This window comes from Buteo buteo, chromosome 29, assembly GCF_964188355.1.
Source record: "Buteo buteo chromosome 29, bButBut1.hap1.1, whole genome shotgun sequence".
In the NCBI taxonomy this organism is placed as follows: domain Eukaryota; kingdom Metazoa; phylum Chordata; class Aves; order Accipitriformes; family Accipitridae; genus Buteo; species Buteo buteo.
In genome coordinates, this window is record NC_134199.1 from 3,893,012 (window position 1) to 3,910,641 (window position 17,630).

Genomic DNA, 17,630 nt, shown 5'->3' on the forward strand with positions numbered 1-17,630 from the left:
CTCAGAAAGAGAGCCATACACTTGCCCTTATGTGCTAGACAGAAAGGGCAAGCATGTGTCATCCCAAGACGTGGTTAAGGTGAAGTCTCTTCTGAGGGCAAGTGACAATCCAGAGACACGGCTCACACGAGGTCCATCTTGCAAGCTCTGTGCTTGTCCCTCACCTCCGAGCTAAAGGGAGGAGAGGCTGTTTTTTCTCCAGCCAGAAACCCACTGCACGACCATGAAGCTTACAGATGGTACCAGTGATACACAGTGCCTTTTGCTAGCATGTAATTATGGTAAGTGCTTTTTAGTCCCTTGTTGCCAGACAGGAGCAAAGGTTTGAACACCCACTTCAGCTACCTTTTTTACAAAATAAGAGATTTAGAAGTCACCGACTTAAAACAGAAACAGCACTGGAATCCCAGGGGTTAGAGCGAGCTGCACAGCCAGCGACTGTGGCTGGGGAGCTCAGCCCCACCTGCTGGCAGGCACTGCTTGGCACGGGGGTTTGGGGTCATGCTTTTGGGGCACAATCGCCTCTGCTGCAGAAGGCTGGGGATTGATCTAAGTTACACCACCACTGTGTCTGGCAGTCCCCACTGTAATACGCGAATGAACAATCAGTATCAGAGAAAAGTTTACTGATATTCCCAAAATGCATATTTCATTTTGTATTGTGATCAAGCTCTCAACAGCAGCCAACTACTTGTACAGGCAGAAGAATCACATTAAGTCAGTCTTATAAGAACACTTTCAGAGGCCACAGGACAGAAATTCTTTCCTCAGCCCACACAAATAGTTCCTCACTGAATTTAGGCTGTCATTAGACTTCAACAACTGCAACATGTTCCTGGGCATGCTCTTCATGTGGCCTCTTCTACACAAGCGTGGTTCAGACAGAAGACTCACTGAACCCCATAGCTTGATCTGCAGCAGGGGTTTTGCTCCAAAGGTTTCTCTCCTTCTACTGCTTCTGCAGTGCCTGTTCTTTCAGTTGGTTGACAAGCTCTTCAGCATACACCTTAAAGAGTGGGACAGGGTCCTGAAACAAAGCAGGAGATAAACCACTTAAAAAGAGTGAACCTGAGCAACAGCAAGGGGTGAAGTCTAATGGAGAGCCCAGGGAGCCAGTGCTGCGCAAGTGCTAACAGTTAAAACCAGAGGAAGATGCAACTGCGTTTTTTTTCAGTGGCTGAACAAGGCAACCTGCTATGCTGTTCCTCAAGACATAGCTGCTGCTCAGCTCTGTAGCCTTGCCTCAAAGACGACAGGCACCTATGTGGGACATGCATCAGCTTTCCCAGTTCTGCCTGCATCAGCAGCTCTCAGGAATCCCTTTCCTTCTAAAAGTGCTTCCCTCCCTCCTCACATTGCCCTCAATCAGAGCAGTACTGAAGCACGTTGAGTGAACATACCCCTTGAAGAAGCTGGAGCCCCACAGGATTCAGGGCCCAGGCTGTCTCATGCAGTCAGTGCTCCTGACCTGTTCCTGCTGCAGCCACAACAGGAGCCAACAGGTCTGGGGGAAACGTTGCCAAGAGACCCCAGGAAGCCCTTTTGCCCAGCAGCTCTCTGGTGCACCCTCCTCTGCGTATTGCTTCTAATGTGAGCTGCAGTGACACAGCGTCACAAACTGAGTGGGCCCTGAGCTTGTATCCATGTGTCCCAAAGCACAAGAAGTATGGCAGATGGCAACCAAAGACAAAGATGTTCGTGCAACAGGGCATGAGTTACGAGCCATCCCCCCTAAGGATCTCTCCTCTGATCAGGGGATCTGGTTTACGATGCACTTGAACCCAGCCCCAGGTTTTGGGCACCCAAATTTAACCAGGTTCACATGGCTGCTCAGGAGTTTCAGAGGACCACTTCCATTGCTCACGGGTGCTCAGGCTGCTCAGATCAGCTGGACATGCAGCCTGATGCGGCTATGACACCTCGGTGCTAAGCACTGCCTCATGAACTCACCTTTTTTTCTAGGAGCCTCTGTTTTTCTATTGCTTCTTCTAAACTCAAGCCAACCCATTCAGCTTCCTCTTCTGGGATCACAAATTCCTGTGATAAAAGAAGGAGCAGGTGGTACAGTCTTTCAAGGTGACTAAGATGCAAATCCTCTCTATGCCCAACTCACACAATAATGCAATCCAGTAGGAACCCTGCTATGGACAAATCTTAAAACACTACTCCCTCATTTCTGGCAACCAAAGTCCACTTCCCTTCTCCCCTTTTCTCTTAGCAAGGGTCCTGCCTTCTCTGATCAGTCACGTCCACTGCTGTGCTTCTCCTTTGCGTAGTTCTGCAGCTGTTTCTCAGCACAACTCCGGATGCTGGTGGTGTTTCTATGCTGACAACCATCACCAGCTGCACAAAACTAAGCTGCACACAGGCAGTCTGGGCTCCTTGCTATAGCGTCAGTACAAATTCTCACTGCTGTTGGCAGTGCCAGTTCCTACCAGTACTTATTGCAGACCCTCATGGACTTCAATCACAGCAAAAATACAGGCTTTTGTCTTCCTAAACCACCACTACAGAAATTAGCAGCCCACAGAGAAACAAGAAAAACCTGACAAACGATGTCTAGATCTTTGTTGCCCATACCCTTAACCCTAGACGCAGAAGAATTAATACTGGTTTGTGCTGTGACAGGGTAATTATGGCATTATCAGTCTGGACGACCAGCAAATATCACAGCAGATACCAGGGCAGGAACTGCAGGTCAGGCACCCACCTGGTACTTATTATAGATCGCCTCTCTTCTAGCTGGATCATCGGGATGCAGTTTAGGATCCCGCCGTGCTAGTCGCAGCAACATCGTTCGCTTCAAATCCATCCCGAGCTTCGAGCACGTATCGGCTTTTGGAGTCTGGAGAAATAAACTCTGATGTTAAATTGCACCAAGAGACCATCTGCTAGAGAACACGCAAGTCTATCAGCATGTAGACGACACTGGCAGTTTATCCACACACTGTAGAGCCTCTCAGGACACGTATCATGAAAGGGGAAAGATCCCTTGGATTTGTTCTGGAGGTAATTTCATCACCGTTCTGATATTTAATACCGAGGGCTCCAATCAAGGGGGTATGAAAGGCTGGAGGCTTTAGACCTGCACTAATACATTAACAGCAGCGGTTAGCTGCAAGCCCCTGAGCAAGGGCAGCGTGGGCGCAGACCTGCCTCGCTGAGGCTGCTGCACAGTGAGTCCCGCCAGCCCTGCCAGGTGCAGGGCCTCACCTTGAGGATGTAGAAGTCAAAGCCGTAGGCCTCATCGATGAGGTCCAGTGTCCGCATGGTGACGGTGATGGTCATTGTGGTGTCCAGGATCTCGCTGTAAAACTGCCGGTCAAAGAGCTGCGGCTTCCACGTCTTGGGCAGCCTGGTGGAGAGCTGGGCAGAGACCGGCGGTCAGGGCCGGGGACGCTGCCCTCCCCGGGGGGTGCTGCTGCCGCTGCCTGCCCCAGCGGGCCGAGGCTTCGCCAGGGGCCGGGTGGGCCGCCCAAGACGCAGCCCCGTGCCGCAGCGGGAAGGCGGAGGCCGCTGCCAGCAGGCCCTGGTCACCCCCCCCCCCCCGCAGGGCACCACCGGCCCGGTAACACCGGCCTAGGGTAAGGAACGGCCGGAGAGCTCACCTTGTCGTTTCGCGCATACCGGAAGCCGCTGATCCAGCCCTCTCCGCCCCAGAGCCCCTCGTGGGCAGCGGGCGGCAGGTACACCGGCACCGGCACGTCCTGCACGCGCTCCCGCTCGCCGGTGCGCGGGTTCCGCCGGTAGCGCACGCCCAGCGGCCGCCAGTGCACGGGCGTGGGCGGCGTGTCGTCCTGCAACGCCGCCAGGTAGTGCTCCGGCAGCCGCGCACAGATCCCCTCCCGCAGCCGCAGGGCGGGCCAGAGCCGCGGCGCGTATCGGTGCAGCGGCATCGCCCGCCCGCCGCCACCCGCTTCCGCTCCCAGCACCCAACGCGGCCGGAAGCGGGGCCGGAGCCGCCTCTCATTGGCTGGCGCGGACGGGCCGCCCGGGAGACGACGGCGGCCGGCAGGGGCCGCGCCGCGCCCGCGTTTCGCCCGCGGCCGGCGCCCGCCCGGCGGTTGCTGCTCCGGCCCTGAGCCCATCGCGATCGACTCCAGCCGCCGCGTATTTGCCCTCAATTACCATTACCTTTATTAAATTATAAAACCGTAAGCTTTAAAATTTACCGTATAAAATAATCACAGGTATTAACAGCAAAGGAAAAAAAAAAACCAAAAAAAAACCCAAAAAACCAAAACCAACCACCTTTTTTTCCCCAACACAAGGATTCGCTCAGATTTTACCCAAAATCATTAGCAACCCTGCCCCAGCACCTAACACAACCTCGTGCCAGGGCCAGCAGTCGCGGCGGGGGAGAGGGGGTAGGGGTGGACGCACAAAAGCAGAATTTCAACGATCAAACACAAAATAAACAATCACCTTAGCAGGATCTCTCACCCCAAAGCTTCCGCTTCGAGGCGTAGAAGCCCCGAAGGAAAAGGCCGGACGAGGAATTATTGCTTTCTCTGGTAACCGGCAGCACCCGGGCCAGGCGGGCAGCCTGGCGGGGACGGCACGGCTGTGAAGGAGCGGCGGTTGCCTGCCTCAGCGCCGGGGGCTGCGACGCCGCTGTGCAAACTGAGATGGGGAGGGTGGGGGGAAAAAGTGCCTAAAAAGCGATAAAAGTTGGGGGAAACCCTGAGGGCCCCACGTTCCCCCCCGCTCCCGCCGTGCTGTCGTGGAGGGCAGCAGCAAAAGGAAAGGCGGGGGACGTGGGTGACGGGGGGACGACACCGCTGGGTGCAGGCGAGTGCCCTTCGCTCGTCCTGCGTCCGCTTAAAAAGTCAGAGTTTGCAGAGGAAGGGGAGGCAGAGGGATAAAGTGCAGAGCTGAGCAGAAGGCTGGGCGCTCTCCAAAGCAAAGAAATAACCCCGAGGCAAATCCTTCATTAATAGCTCTTTCCTCCTCAAAGCCACGTGAGGAGGGGCTCCCAGCAGCACACACCAGACCGACCACAGCTGGAATAAACCAGCAAGGAACGATGTATTTGAGCCCTTATCTATAGAATAAGGATGGGCAAAAACAACTTTCCCGGTTGCCAAGTTTCTGCCCTTGCTTTCTGATGCCTGCACGCCCTATAGTAAGGCTAAGGTGAGACAGATGCTGCAAAGGAGACCGTAGCCACCTGGGGAGCCCATGGCGATGCTCCTGGCTGGGCTGGGACACTGCCAGTAGCCTCAGATCGGCCGTGACTCCGCAGCAAATCCAGCCTCCGAGGCACAGCAGGCTGGAGGAGCAGGGGGTGCACAGCTCAGACACCATCCTGGACCACCTACGCTGCCCCGGGCAGAGCTGCGCACGTGCCAAACCCACAGAAGGGAGGAAGACAGTGAATACCTGAACATCAAGAGAGGAAGGGGACAGTGCAGCAGCCTGGCTCCTTCTAGATGAGCTAAGAGGGCTAAAGTTAAACTTAGACTAAACCCTGCACTGCTGCAGGTTTCACAGCTCTGGGCGAGATGCTGTTGATGCCTCTTGCATGTCCCTGTATGGGTTTTTTTCACATTCCTGCCAAGTCTGATCCTGAATCCAGGGACCAAGTCCCGGCCTTGTTCTTCCCCCCTCAGAATCAGGACTAGGTAAGAGCAGCACCGCCTGTTTCATGGGGAGAGAGGCTCCAGACCCCTGTGGAGACAGCAGCCAAGGGCCTGGCACACACCGAGATCAGCTCCCTCCCTCCCCATCAGCACCAAGGGCACGCGGCAGCATTTGCCCCCCAGATCAGAAGAAACCCGTTCTTCTCTTGGGTTCAAATGCTGATTGCAGGGTGGCAGGGGAAATCCCTGTCCTACAGTCCTCTGCTAGGGCAGGGGGTGCAGAGAAGAACCCAGTAGCCAAAGCCCTGGGTCCAGCTCAGCGTGGGCTAAGCCCAAGCCTCATGGATGCAGCAGGAGGGGAAGAAGGGCTGGCGATTTCCCCCAGGGCCATGGGAAGGTGGGGGACAGGCTATTCCTTGATCTAGAACCACAAAGAGCCTGCCCCATCCCAGCAGAAAAGCAGAGGTGGCCTCAAACTTGCCTTCACAAGACAAGTCCACCATCTTCATCTTTAAACCCGGTCCATACTGCACCCTCCAGTGAATGAGCACGTAAGAGGATCGCTGATGTGTGAGAGAGCAGCAGCCCAGTCGAAGAGCAGCCTCACCAGCCCTCCTCCACCTCTGCGACTGGGAGCCAAGCAGTTCAGGTCACAGCATAGAGCTCCTCACGGTCGTTCTGGCAGATCTGATAACGACAAGTGAGCTTCTGTGACCAGGCCCAGGGCTTCTTATGCTTGTCCCGAGGAGGAAGCAGGAAAGCAACGCTGCAAGCCACCAGCACGTGCCAGGTGCTGTGGGTGTAGTAATAGTTCTCATTGGTTTCCATGAATGCATATACTGAGATGGCGATGAAAGCCAAGGTGATCCCTGGGAGGAGGTAGAAAACCCAGCGCTTCCACGAGGAGGGGTAGCAGTGTCTGCGCTTCACTCCGTGGTAAACCTGGAGGTGTCAGAGCACAGAAGGGTTACGCAGCCAAGCAGAAGCTTAGGCAGGGGGGAAACAGGCAGTGCCGCCTGACCCATGAGCATCTGCCAACCTGACAGCAGGAGGGTGTGCCTGCTGCCCCTGAGAAATTCAGCCTCCCCCATTCTTGGGGCCACCTCTTGTGAGCAAAAGCCCCTATCCAGCTGAGGCACCAAAGCCCAGCACAGATGCTATAGCTTCTGCCCAGGGCATGGGCAACAGCCGACCGTTCTGGGACAACACTGCAGCCACGGGCGTGCGCTCAACTGGAGCTGCAGCAGCTGCGCTGTGCTGAGACCTGTAACCAACAGATTTCTCAGCTACTGGAAGGGTGGAAGGTGAATCCCTTGCCCTGCTCCCTCTCCCCCTGGGTGTTTCAAGGAGATCAAGCCATGCCTGAAGGATGGGCTGGAGCCTGGTGTCTGCTCTGCCACCATCATTCTCCAGAGGAGAGCTAAGGGCAGCAGGTCCTGTCTGGCTGCCCTTACTTACCCACGCTGCAATCATGATGACGAGGGCAAAGAGGCAGGGACCCATCATGTTCCACACCCCTCTGCGGTCCAGCTGCAGGGACATGGCAATTAACAGGGTCCCCAAGACGAAAAGGACCTGGGAATGAGACATCACCACTATCGTCAGTAGCTCATCTGCTGCTAGAGCACAGCCAGCCATGCCAGAGGCAGGAGGGACCTCACCTCCCAGCCACCCAGCCCTGCGTGCGTGCAGGACTGAGGAGCTGCACCTTCATGAGGAGAAACCAGAGGACCCACAAACCTTTCCCACAAATCTCAGTCCCTTCGGGCCCAGTCCCTACAAGTACACAGGTTCATGATACAAACTTCTGGGGCAAAACAAGCCACTGGTTTAAAAATCAGGGTGGCACTGGGTGACGAACAGGCTTTGCCACCAGGCTGGGCTGTGTCATTAAAATACAGCCGTGAGAGGGCTCAGCACGGCTACCCGCGGCTCAGCTGGCTCAGGTCTGGCTCTGCTGCACAGGTTACCCGACACTCACGTATTTCAGGATCTTCTTCACCCTGGACATGCACAGGATCGTCACCCAGATGGACACCACGGAGCCCAAAAAGTCACAGTACTGTAGTGTATCGTAGTCCATGATGCACATCACCGCGACGCCTGGCTGGTCACACGCGTGGTAGAACTAGAGGCGGGGACAAAAGCAAAGGCTAGCATGAATCCAGCAGCAGCACACCGCTTTCTGGGAGGGAGAAGCAGGAGAAGGCTCAGCCCATGGCAGCCAGGACCCCTCCTGGCAGTGCCTCCAGGAAGCTCCACTAAACCACCATGGCATTACAGAAAGCAGATGAGAGCAGCCATCAATCTGCACCTTCCCAACAGCAGCCGAGAGTTTCTAGAACAGCACCCTTCAAGCGTGCAACGCTCCAACCCCATCCAAGCTCCCTAGGGTCCCATCCCCAAACACGAGCACCCGCAGCGTGGGTGGAAGAGCCCAGTGAAAATAACATTCCTGCCAAGGTCTGAAGGGGCAGGATGTGTCCATGGAGGTGCTTGTCCAATGATTCTAGAAGCTCCTGGTGGAGCTCCAGGATGGACTGGTCCACCAAGGACTTCAGTCCGATGCAGCATCCCTGATGCGCAGGGGGAGCTGGCAGGGGACCCGACAAAAGGCAATCCCTACCGTGGAGAAGAACATGGTGTAGGTGTAGACGGAGGCCTCCACCAGGTAGTAGCGATAAACAGCAACCGCTATTGCCGGCAGGAACATGAGGTTGCTCAGAGTGAGCAGGAGGGTGGCCAGGTTCTGCGCACCAACAGACTGGGCCTTGGTATCATCCGTGCAGCTCCACCCACCCCAACCTGCAGAGCAGAGAGGCTTGTGTGGATCTCACATGTTCTACCTTGTCCTCCCACAGCACCCAGCGGGAGCCTGGGACACTTCAGAAGAAGCAATCACACCCCCAGACTATCCCTGAGCCTCCTCCCCCTTGCTCCATCAGCTGCTTGCGCTCCTGTTCTCAGGATAGTCTCGTTACTCATCACATGCTCTGCTGTGGAAAGTCTTGAGGAACCCCAGCAGGGCCCCATGTCTGCTCTGACGGCATTCCCCAGGTTGTTTCCGTGTAGCAGAGGTCATCCTACGTACAGTATGTGTCTGTCCAAGCTGGCACTTTTCATCCCTACAGTAACTCAACACACATGCTACTTGCTGGTGGTACATCAAGCATTCAAGGCTCAGGTGCACCCAGCTTACACCGTCACGTGAAGCAAGATCCCTACGGATCCCAGGAACCAGGGTGGAGAATGACCCACAGCACTGAGGAAGCCGTTGGGCTCCTGCCCTACCAGCTGTCACAGCAGGGCAGACTGCAAAGCCAGGTCAGGTTGCTCTGGGCCTCACCCAACTGAGTTTTGAAGATCTCCAAGGATGAAGACCTGGATACTGTGCAAAGACGAACAACTCTGATGGGGGAAAATTTGTTGTCTTCGACTTAGCTGGAAGTTTCCTTGCTGCAACCTGTGTCTGTGGTCTCTTGCCCTTTCCCTGTGCTCCCCCAGAAGAGCCCAGCTCCAGGGTCCCTGTAACCCCTGTGGGCAGTGCAAGGTGTGATTTGATCTCCCTTCAACTCCTCCAGGGTGACCAAACCCGCTGCCTCACCCCAGGGTGACATCCAGGTCTGCACAGGACAGTGGGAGTGAAAATTTCCTAGAGGACAGTGCATGCTCCAGGCTTGACAACAGGGGACAATTCTCAGCCTGCTGCCTGGATACCAAGGACAGAGCTGAGACAGTCTTCTATAAACACAAACCTGTTGGTTTGTTTTCTTTGGGTTTTTTTTGTTTGTTTGTTTATTTTTTTAATTTAAATTATTTTAATTCAAGATTAGGATGCTCATGCCCTCTTTTTGGGGAAAGGAGGTCAGTCACAGGGCAGCCAGTGTATGTGCAGACACTCCATGGTCAACAGGCAGAGTTAAAAGTAGCATCCGTCCCACTGCAGTGCCACTAGAAACCAAGCCAGCAGCTCTGCCCCTTCTGCCGGCTCCCTGCCAGGCAGGGCCCAGGGAGGCTGCTCTCTCCAGTTTATTTCTGGGTCACGAATATGCAGATGGGGCATTTTGCTCCTAGTGATTCAGCAGAAGCCGTCCTCAGCCTGATTCCCCAGTTCCCTTGGGTGCTCTGTGCTTCCCAGAACCTGGCACCCCTCGGGGAAATTAGGATGCTGTTCTCCATCTCGCTCCTCGCCCATCATCAGCGCTGCAGCAGACAGCAGGGACGTCCTGGCTCAGGCCCAAAGCAGCAGTGAACCACATTTTGCCTTGCCCTTCTGCTGAGAACAGGTACACACACACACACCCAAGCACAGCAGAGCTATCATCTTCCCTACACCGCTGACTCCCGCCCAGTCTTCTCATCCCATTAAGATAATTAGCGGCTGACACAGATGTTCCTCCTCCAGGGGCACCTCTGAGTCTAAGGGCTGGCCTGCATGCTGGCTCCTGGCAGGAGACAGAGCACCGTGGCAAAGCACAGGCAGGGACTGCAGCCTGGCTTCGTCGCGTCCTATACCAGGACCCTACATAACAAACGGCCCTGGAAGGCACAGGCTCTGACGCAGGCATTTTCAGGCAGCCCTGCCGACACCCTGATCTCTCTGGGGATGCTCAGAGGCACCTCTCTAAGCCCTGCGGTGGGGACGGGGGGACTCCAAGCTGGAAGCAAAACTACCATTCAGCAGAAAGCTGTCCTCAGCCTGATTCCCCATTTCCCCTGGGTTGCTCTGTGCTTCCCAGAACCTGGCACCCCTCAGGGAAGTCAGGGAGCTCCCAAAGAGGCCACCACGGGTGCTGAGGGCTCTTTGGGTAGGTGCTATGACCCCAGGCTGCTCCTGGCAGCTGCAGCAGACCCCAGGCTCCCTTACACAAATACCACTGCTGAAAAATGTGGTCTCCCCTTGGGGAGGACAGCAAAGCTTCCTAGGAAAACGCACTCACCAGCCTTACAGCTGCAGCCAGCATAGAGGTAGCCGTGTCTTCTCAGGAGGCTGCATTGTCCATATGGCCCACAGTCATTGAAGCAGGGGGTGAGGTATGCGAAGACGGTCACTTTGGCTTCTGCGGCATTACATTCACTGCAAGTAGAGCAGGTCGCATGGGTACCCCAGTCCTTCGGGACAGCCTTGTGCCCAGGGAGCAATCTGCTCCAGAGGGTCAGGCCATGCTCGTGCATGCACGCTCCCTGCTGTTTTGGGATCTGCTCCATCCCTCCTAAGAGCTAGAAGCAGAGCGGGCTCCCTCTCCACTCAGACTGCCAAACCAGCATGCAGGCAGGTGTCAGCTCTCCCCAGATCCTGGTACCCAGGACCAGCATCGCCAGCACTGTTTTACAGTGTGTGCTCGGCCCCTTATGCAAGGAACCACCAGGAAGGCAAACCACAGGAGCATGGGCACAGCTGCCTGCATCTCAGAGACCCCCAAAGGAATAACAGCAGCATTTTCATTTACCAATTTATCACCGCAAAATCCATCTGGGGAAGAGGAAGCTCAGCCAGGCAGGCTCTGCCACCCACAGTCTGCATGAGACATGCCAGCTTGGCACCAGACAAGCTGCTTGGGTGCTCACAAGAGAGCAAGTCGTCACTGCCACCCACCTCCTTCCCCCTCCGCAGCTGTCGCTTCGCCCCTACCATGTGAGATGAGCCCATGGCACGGCGGTGAGGACAGGGGTTCGGTTTTGCTCATGCTAGCCAAGGGCAGCAGGACGCAGAGGCAGAGTGCTCTGAAGCAGCCCCAAGGCAGGATGACACACCAGACTCACCCCTGGCCCTTTGGGCAGATGAGCTGCAGGGAGAGGAACCAGTCATCCGTCTGCGGGTACAGGACAATCAGCATCGCTTCTGCAGAGGATGTGCTCATGCTCAGGGGATAGCCCTGGAAAAAAGCTGAAAGAAAAGAGGGTGCTGTGATGGGCCAAGACTAGGGGAGAAGGGTCTGCAGCAATCCCAGGCTGAGACCAGTTACACGGGAATCAGATACTCCTGTGGCTCCTTGCTCCTGTCCTCAGGAGGCTCCAGGGAGCCATCCAGAGAGGACTCTTGCTCCTCAGACCCTTGTTGTTTCTTTTATCTCAGCTCTCAGCACCTGTCTGGACAGCACAAGGCACCTGGAACGGCCTGTTTGCTTGGCTAATCCTCCAGTGCAGAGCTCAGCTTCTCCGCACACCAGCAAGGCCTTGACCATCCCCAAACCTCCTGCCAACGAGGCTGGAAGAGCGCCAGCTGGTAACCAGGCCTTCCTTTGGTGCAGAGTAGCATCGGCACCCCAGCACCCCAGAGCATATGCCAGCACAAAGATCTCAGGAGGGCTTGTGCCAAAATCAGCTTCCCTGGGACACCCCACAAAAAGCCCTGAGTCAGTTTACAGCTCATGAGGTCTAAAAGCAAAGCCCTGAGATGGCGTAGCTGAACTGGCAGTGGGTGCCAGTGTCTCTCATACCTGTGCTGCAGTTCTGCGTGGCATTGAGGGACAGCACCGGCGAAGCTGCACTCACACACGCTACCACGGTGGCATTGGCCAGGCTCACGGACGTCTGTGCAAACAGAGCAGTGTCCCACATCAGACCACCCTGATGCCGCCCACCCCCTGCACAATTCATCTCCCAAGCTGCCCACGGTATAGAGGAGCAGCAGGTGACAATAAATCCTGCAGATCAAGATCACCCATCAATTCACCAGCTCTTTCTGGGCAAACCCATGTTTACCTCACTCTGCACTGCACCGCACTGCATGCTGGCTGAAAGACAAGAGAGCCTCCTGGGGGGACTGCGCGGGGGGAACTGCCACCCAGCTGAGACACTCACATGAGCCCATCGCTTCAGTGTGAGCACAGAGTGGCTGAAGTCAGAGGCAGCAGGACGTCAGGACTGAGCCCTGCTCCAACCCTCGGGAAGGCAATAACCAGCCCTTGCGAGAAGATTCATTGTCAGAATTTCAGGAGGCCGATTTCAGGGTGTCACTGAAGGAGTCTGGGAGTCAGCAACTGGGGCAGGAACATCCCTGGGTTTCCCTGCTCAGTCTCATCTCGTAGTGGCAAGGCACCAGGCTCCCACCTGGAGGAGATGGCATTGCAGCTGCTTTCCGTTCCATCTCCTCTGCATCACTGCCACCACATGCCAGCAAGATGTGGCATTTGAATTAGAGCTGGCAGATGGGACACACTGGAATTGGCTAGAACAGGCTCAGAGTGTTTTGTAACGACAAAATAGAAAGGGAAATAGTCCCACCAGTACCTACAACCCCTGGAGTCTGCTGACAAACCAGCCCAGGAGCAGGGGCAAAACCCTGCAAAGAGAAGACAATCCCATCAATCAGCCTCCGCACCTTGTTAAGCAGGAGATTGACCACGAGGGAACCCCCGCTGTCCATGCCAGTGTTTAGGTTGAGGAGGAGGAGGGTCGGGGAGATGGAGTGCACAGGCACACTGGGACCATTCAAGAGCCTGTAGCGCACAGACACCACATCCAGGTCCTCACGAACGACAGGCTGGTACTGCAGACAGAAGCTCCTCTGGTCAGACACATTGCGTGAAGCCTCTCCTGTAGGCAGAGCGGAGCTCCCTGCTGCTCCTGTGCTACCTGGTCTGGGACCAGCTTGGCTCTGGTTTAGGCTGCTGAAGTTAAGGAATGAACTGGCACTGCCCGGTCTGCAAGCTGTAAAGCAAAAAAGAAGAGGAGTCAGCACAGCCAGGACTAACACCTCACCCAGGCAGGGCCTCAGCAGCTCCAGACCTTCAAGTGATAGCACAAACTGGGGGTATTTCAGCTGGTTCAGGCACTGCAGTATTGGCTACAGCCCCTGAAAGGCACCATGAACTCTAGCGTCAGCATCCACAAGTTGGAACACTGATGAAAGCCATACAGTGGATGGAAGAAGCCAGGAGCTGCAGGGAAGTGGAGTGGGAACAGAAGAAGTGATGACACACAGCGTCACAACACATCAGCGTACCCAGGGAGTATTCACTGGCCAGTGGCAGAGCACAGCACTTAGCAGTCCCATAACCACACACTGCATAAAAGTCTCTACCAGTTTCCCAGACGTGAGCAGACAAGGCTGAGCAGAAGACAGAAGCTAACCCAATACAGCTCCAGGCACGAGCCGTCACGTCACGGCAGCTGGAGCTGAATGTCACACCTGGAGTCCCACCGCTGGAGCCTGTCCATTGCTCCCAGAGACTCTAGTGCTCCCCTCTAACACCTCAGCTACCAGTGCCAGGCCCTCAAGCACGTGGAATTAGGCTCTGCTTTGAGAAAGAGATGGCAGAACCCCCACTAGAAGAAAACTTTAAAAAATTTACCTAGTTGGTGAGCTTCCAAGACTCCAAGAGTCAAAAAGGGATCACAGTCACATAATAAGAGGGTGCAAAGATGCCTATCACAGCCACAAGGACCTTGTGACCTCCTGAGTCACAAGGTGTCACCTGAATGGTGACATCCCCTCACTACAAGCCAAGACATTACCCCCAAGTAAACCTCTGAGATGGTTTCCTGTCTGTAGCCTGCTTATGGTCAATCAATGGTCAACGTATCATTAGAGTCTGGTACATCTGCACAAAACTACTCTCCCCGTCAGATTTTAAGCCAGCCACTGCTTCCCAAACAGCCTTTGGAAAACATCATTGCTTCAGAGACCCTGAACTTTTCAGGCATTTCCAAAACAGGCAGCTCCAGGGAGTATCACCCCTTGGGCGAACACTGGAGCCTTCACTTCTGATCCCGAAGCAACAACTAGGTCTCAGGCCCCAAGGTTATGCCCAGGCAACCAGCATGCTGGGGAACACAGGCCACTACAGCCAGCCACCCAAAGGCCCAAGAGAGACACAGTAGGCAATGTTCTCTCTGGTCCTTCCCATAGGGCTAGAGGAAATGGAAGCCCACCTGTGAAGGAAGCCAGCATCTCCACCGACACACTGGCATTGGCAGCACCGAGACTCTCCACCATGATCTGCAGCCATTTCTCCCAGGGGGGTGAATCCAGGGCCAGGCTGCAGTTTACATTTCCCACGCAGGTGATGATCCTCTGGAAGGACTGGGGCAGCGTGATGGAGCCCAGCACTACCCGCACAGCACACGCTTTTTGCTCACTTGTCACGCAGCTTCGCAGCTCAAACTGCATCCCTGCGGCATGCTTGGGAACGAAGACCCTGCAGGAAGAGGGATCGGCGGTTCGCAGAGCTTGTACTCTCAACACAAGCCAGCCAGGACCCACCACAGTCCCCAGGGCTTTATGGCAAGAACTAGATTACCCTGGTCGGAGTTGTGAAAATCCTTCCAAAGGGAAACATCTCAAAGAACTAAAATTCCTACAGCTGAACCTCTAAGACCATCTGGGAAGAGTTGGATAAGGGCGCTCATGTGCTCCCTATACAAACCCTACCACTGCTGCAGAGAGCTTGGCAAACAGGCTCAGAGACCCCCCAGCTCCAGCCCCACGTGGGAACAACAGCGGCTTCTCCTAAGCAGCATCCTTGGGAAATCCGCCCCCCCCACAGCCCCAGGTCTTTCCATCTGCTGTTCTCACTTACTTGACATGCAGCGGCTTAGCAGGTGAGACAACGGTTTGTGGCATAGCAACACCAGGCTCCAGAACAGGCATCTCAGTGAGTCTGAGCACAAACATATCTGCCTGGAACATATAGGGGCATGGAGTGGAGAAACCCTGCAGGAGGGGAGAGCACACTGGTCAGCTGTGGCGAGACACACTGGGCAGAGTACGGTGGCGAAGACCCTCACCAGGACCCTCACCTTCACTTCAATCCGGCCAGCAGCTTCAGGCAGATGGGCAGCGATGAACCAGTCTCCAGCAGCAGGGGTGGTGATGTTCACAAAGGTGGTGTTTTGCACAGTGCTGCTCAGAGTGATGCTTATGTTATAGGAAGGACGGACAGTTGCATTTGCAGGAAAATGAGTGCCCAGTGGATTGATTACAGGAGGGGCTCCAAAGCGAAAGTGCCTGTGAGAGAAGCCAGAATGCGAATAAATCAAGGGGTGTAAAGACACTGGCAAGATAAACTGGGATGCAAACTCATCAGTAGACATCCAGGTTGGCCTGGGATCGGAGAGGGAGCAGTCTGGAAAAAAACCAAACATTTTCGAGTGGACCACAAGAGCCATCATTTTCATCTGGTGAGGACTGGCTGCTATTAGCTTATCTGGGATTTATTTAGAGATTGGTTTAACTTGGCTGCTTATTAAGATAAGGATTTACATGGTTCCATCAAGCCTGAAAGCAAATTTCCACACTTACTAAGGTTAAGCCCCAGATGCAAGACTACTCCTTTTTTATAACCATCAGCAAATTCCCCATATAGGCTAAATCATCAACGAAGAGCTTTCATTTTCTAGCAAAGATCTGCATCTTCCCTATTTCCTCTTTTAAGGAGGGCGGGCAGACAGACTAAAAAGATGCTTACAAAGGAAGGTCCATGTGACTGACTTCAGCACACCAGCACTTCTGCTTTCCAGATAAGCACTCCAACGTTTGAAGTAGCAGAAAAGCAGGCAGCTAAGCAACATGCGAGACATTTATTTGGGCAGCCAATTTGGCATTTAATTTGCTCGCTTTTGGACTGTGCTGCAACAGAATGTAACAGGTCCAGCAAGCAAACGTGACTGGGGGTATGTTATTAAGCCATTTGAGCTTAGCTGGGCTGGTCTTCATTTCTTAGGGTATCATTTTGCTGTTGCCTTGTCCCTCACATCCCCAAACTACTTGAAACCTATCTGGTGTCCTGGTTTCAGCTGGGACAGAGTTATTTCTCTTTCTAGTAGCTGGTATAGTGTGATGTTTTAGATTCAGTATGAGAAGAATGTTGATAACACACCGATGTTCACGGTTGTCGCTAAGTCATGTTTCTACTAAGTCAAGGATTTTTCAGCTTCTCATGCCCAGCCAGTGAGGAGGCTGGAGGGGCACAAGGAGTTGGGAAGGGACACAGCCAGGGCAGCTGACCCAAACTGGCCAAAGGGGTATTCCAGACCATGTGACATCATGCCCAGTATATAAACTGGGGGGGGGGTTGGCTGGGCTGTGGATCACTGCTCGGAAACTAACTGGGCATTGATCAGCGCGTGGTGAGCAATTGCAGTGTGCATCACTTGCTTTGTGTATTCCAATCCTTTTATTACTATTGTCACTTTATTATTGTTATTAATATGATTATGAATTTCTTCCTTTCTGTTCTATTAAACTGGTCTTATCTCAACCCATGAGTTTTACCTTTTTCCTTCCGAATCTCTCCCCCATTCCACTGAGTGGGAGGGAAGTGAGCAAGCGGCTGCGTGCTGCTTAGTTGCTGGCTGGTGTTAAACCACGACATCTGGGAAGCAGGAAGATCATCTGTGCCAGGCTGCTCTGGAGCAACTAAGAGCACCGGTCTTTTCCCAGGATTGACGAGGGAAGCACAAGCCAAGCAGCTTCAGTCACTCCTGAGACCTCCGTGGAGTAGGTGCCAGAGACCCACGTGCCTCCACGGGCACAACTTGCCCAGGAAACTTGGTACCCTCCCAAGATATGGCTCAAAGTCTTGCAAGGTTTTGACCTCAAATCCTCCAACAACTCCAGTACTGCTTTAAGCAGCATTTCTTTCACTGGCATTGAGTCTGCAATCTTCTCATGCTCTTTTGTCTGCAGGACTCAGCGTTCCTCTCCTGTCTCTGCTCCACACACAGCTGCATCCCTCACAAAGTGTCCCCAGTCTCTCTAGTTCCTCTGCACTGGGGAATTTGTCTGTGTCCAATAGCTTTGGGTCCTCTCAAGCCCCTTGTAGACCTGCCACATCCTACTGTACCCTGTGCGGGATCCTGCCAGGCACAGAAAGGTCCAGGAACACCTTTGCTCACGAACAGCAACACCAGCCTCACCATGAAGGGCTTTCCAGTGTTTCTAAAGTGTCTCTTAGACGCCACATCTGATAGTCCCAGATCCACCGGTAACGTGAACGCAAAACACTCCTACAGGTTTAAATACATATTAAGAAACCATGGCTGCTGCAACTGGGGAACAGATGCCCAGCCTCCTACAAACAACCAGCCACAGCCATGAGCAAC

The 17,630-nt window shown here is 54.3% G+C and overlaps 2 protein-coding genes across 2 annotated transcripts; both read right to left on the reverse strand.

The window, feature by feature from the left end:
- Positions 1-609: 609 nt before the first annotated feature.
- Positions 610-3,939, reverse strand: MRPL28 (mitochondrial ribosomal protein L28). The gene is made up of 5 exons (XM_075059297.1): positions 3,609-3,939; positions 3,214-3,366; positions 2,711-2,845; positions 1,951-2,037; positions 610-1,027 (listed from the first exon to the last, which is right to left on the reverse strand). The coding sequence occupies exons 1-5, from the start codon at positions 3,894-3,896 to the stop codon at positions 950-952; spliced, it is 741 nt and encodes a 246-aa protein (XP_074915398.1). The 5' UTR covers positions 3,897-3,939; the 3' UTR covers positions 610-949.
- A 486-nt stretch (positions 3,940-4,425) lies between these two features.
- On the reverse strand, positions 4,426-16,023 carry PGAP6 (post-GPI attachment to proteins 6). The gene is made up of 12 exons (XM_075059296.1): positions 15,995-16,023; positions 15,327-15,534; positions 15,107-15,240; positions 14,460-14,725; positions 12,907-13,235; positions 12,023-12,116; positions 11,346-11,469; positions 10,523-10,659; positions 8,209-8,387; positions 7,564-7,710; positions 7,041-7,157; positions 4,426-6,524 (listed from the first exon to the last, which is right to left on the reverse strand). Exons 1-12 carry the CDS (start codon positions 16,006-16,008, stop codon positions 6,228-6,230), a joined length of 2,046 nt encoding a protein of 681 aa, XP_074915397.1. The 5' UTR covers positions 16,009-16,023; the 3' UTR covers positions 4,426-6,227.
- Positions 16,024-17,630: the final 1,607 nt, after the last annotated feature.

What these genes read in the sequence shown, in the direction of transcription:
- MRPL28 (XM_075059297.1), bottom strand. Translation starts at nt 3,896, where the DNA reads ATGCCGCTGCACCGATACGCGCCGCGGCTCTGGCCCGCCCTGCGGCTG. An exon ending in TTGACTTCTACATCCTCAAG is followed by an intron (nt 2,846 to 3,213) that starts GTGAGGCCCTGC and finishes TTATTTCTCCAG; the next exon opens with ACTCCAAAAGCCGATACGTG. An exon ending in CGATCTATAATAAGTACCAG is followed by an intron (nt 2,038 to 2,710) that starts GTGGGTGCCTGA and finishes CTTTTATCACAG; the next exon opens with GAATTTGTGATCCCAGAAGA.
- PGAP6 (XM_075059296.1), bottom strand. An exon ending in GATGCTGGCTTCCTTCACAG is followed by an intron (nt 13,236 to 14,459) that starts GTGGGCTTCCAT and finishes TTTGCTTTACAG; the next exon opens with CTTGCAGACCGGGCAGTGCC. An exon ending in TCATCATGATTGCAGCGTGG is followed by an intron (nt 6,525 to 7,040) that starts GTAAGTAAGGGC and finishes TGACACCTCCAG; the next exon opens with GTTTACCACGGAGTGAAGCG.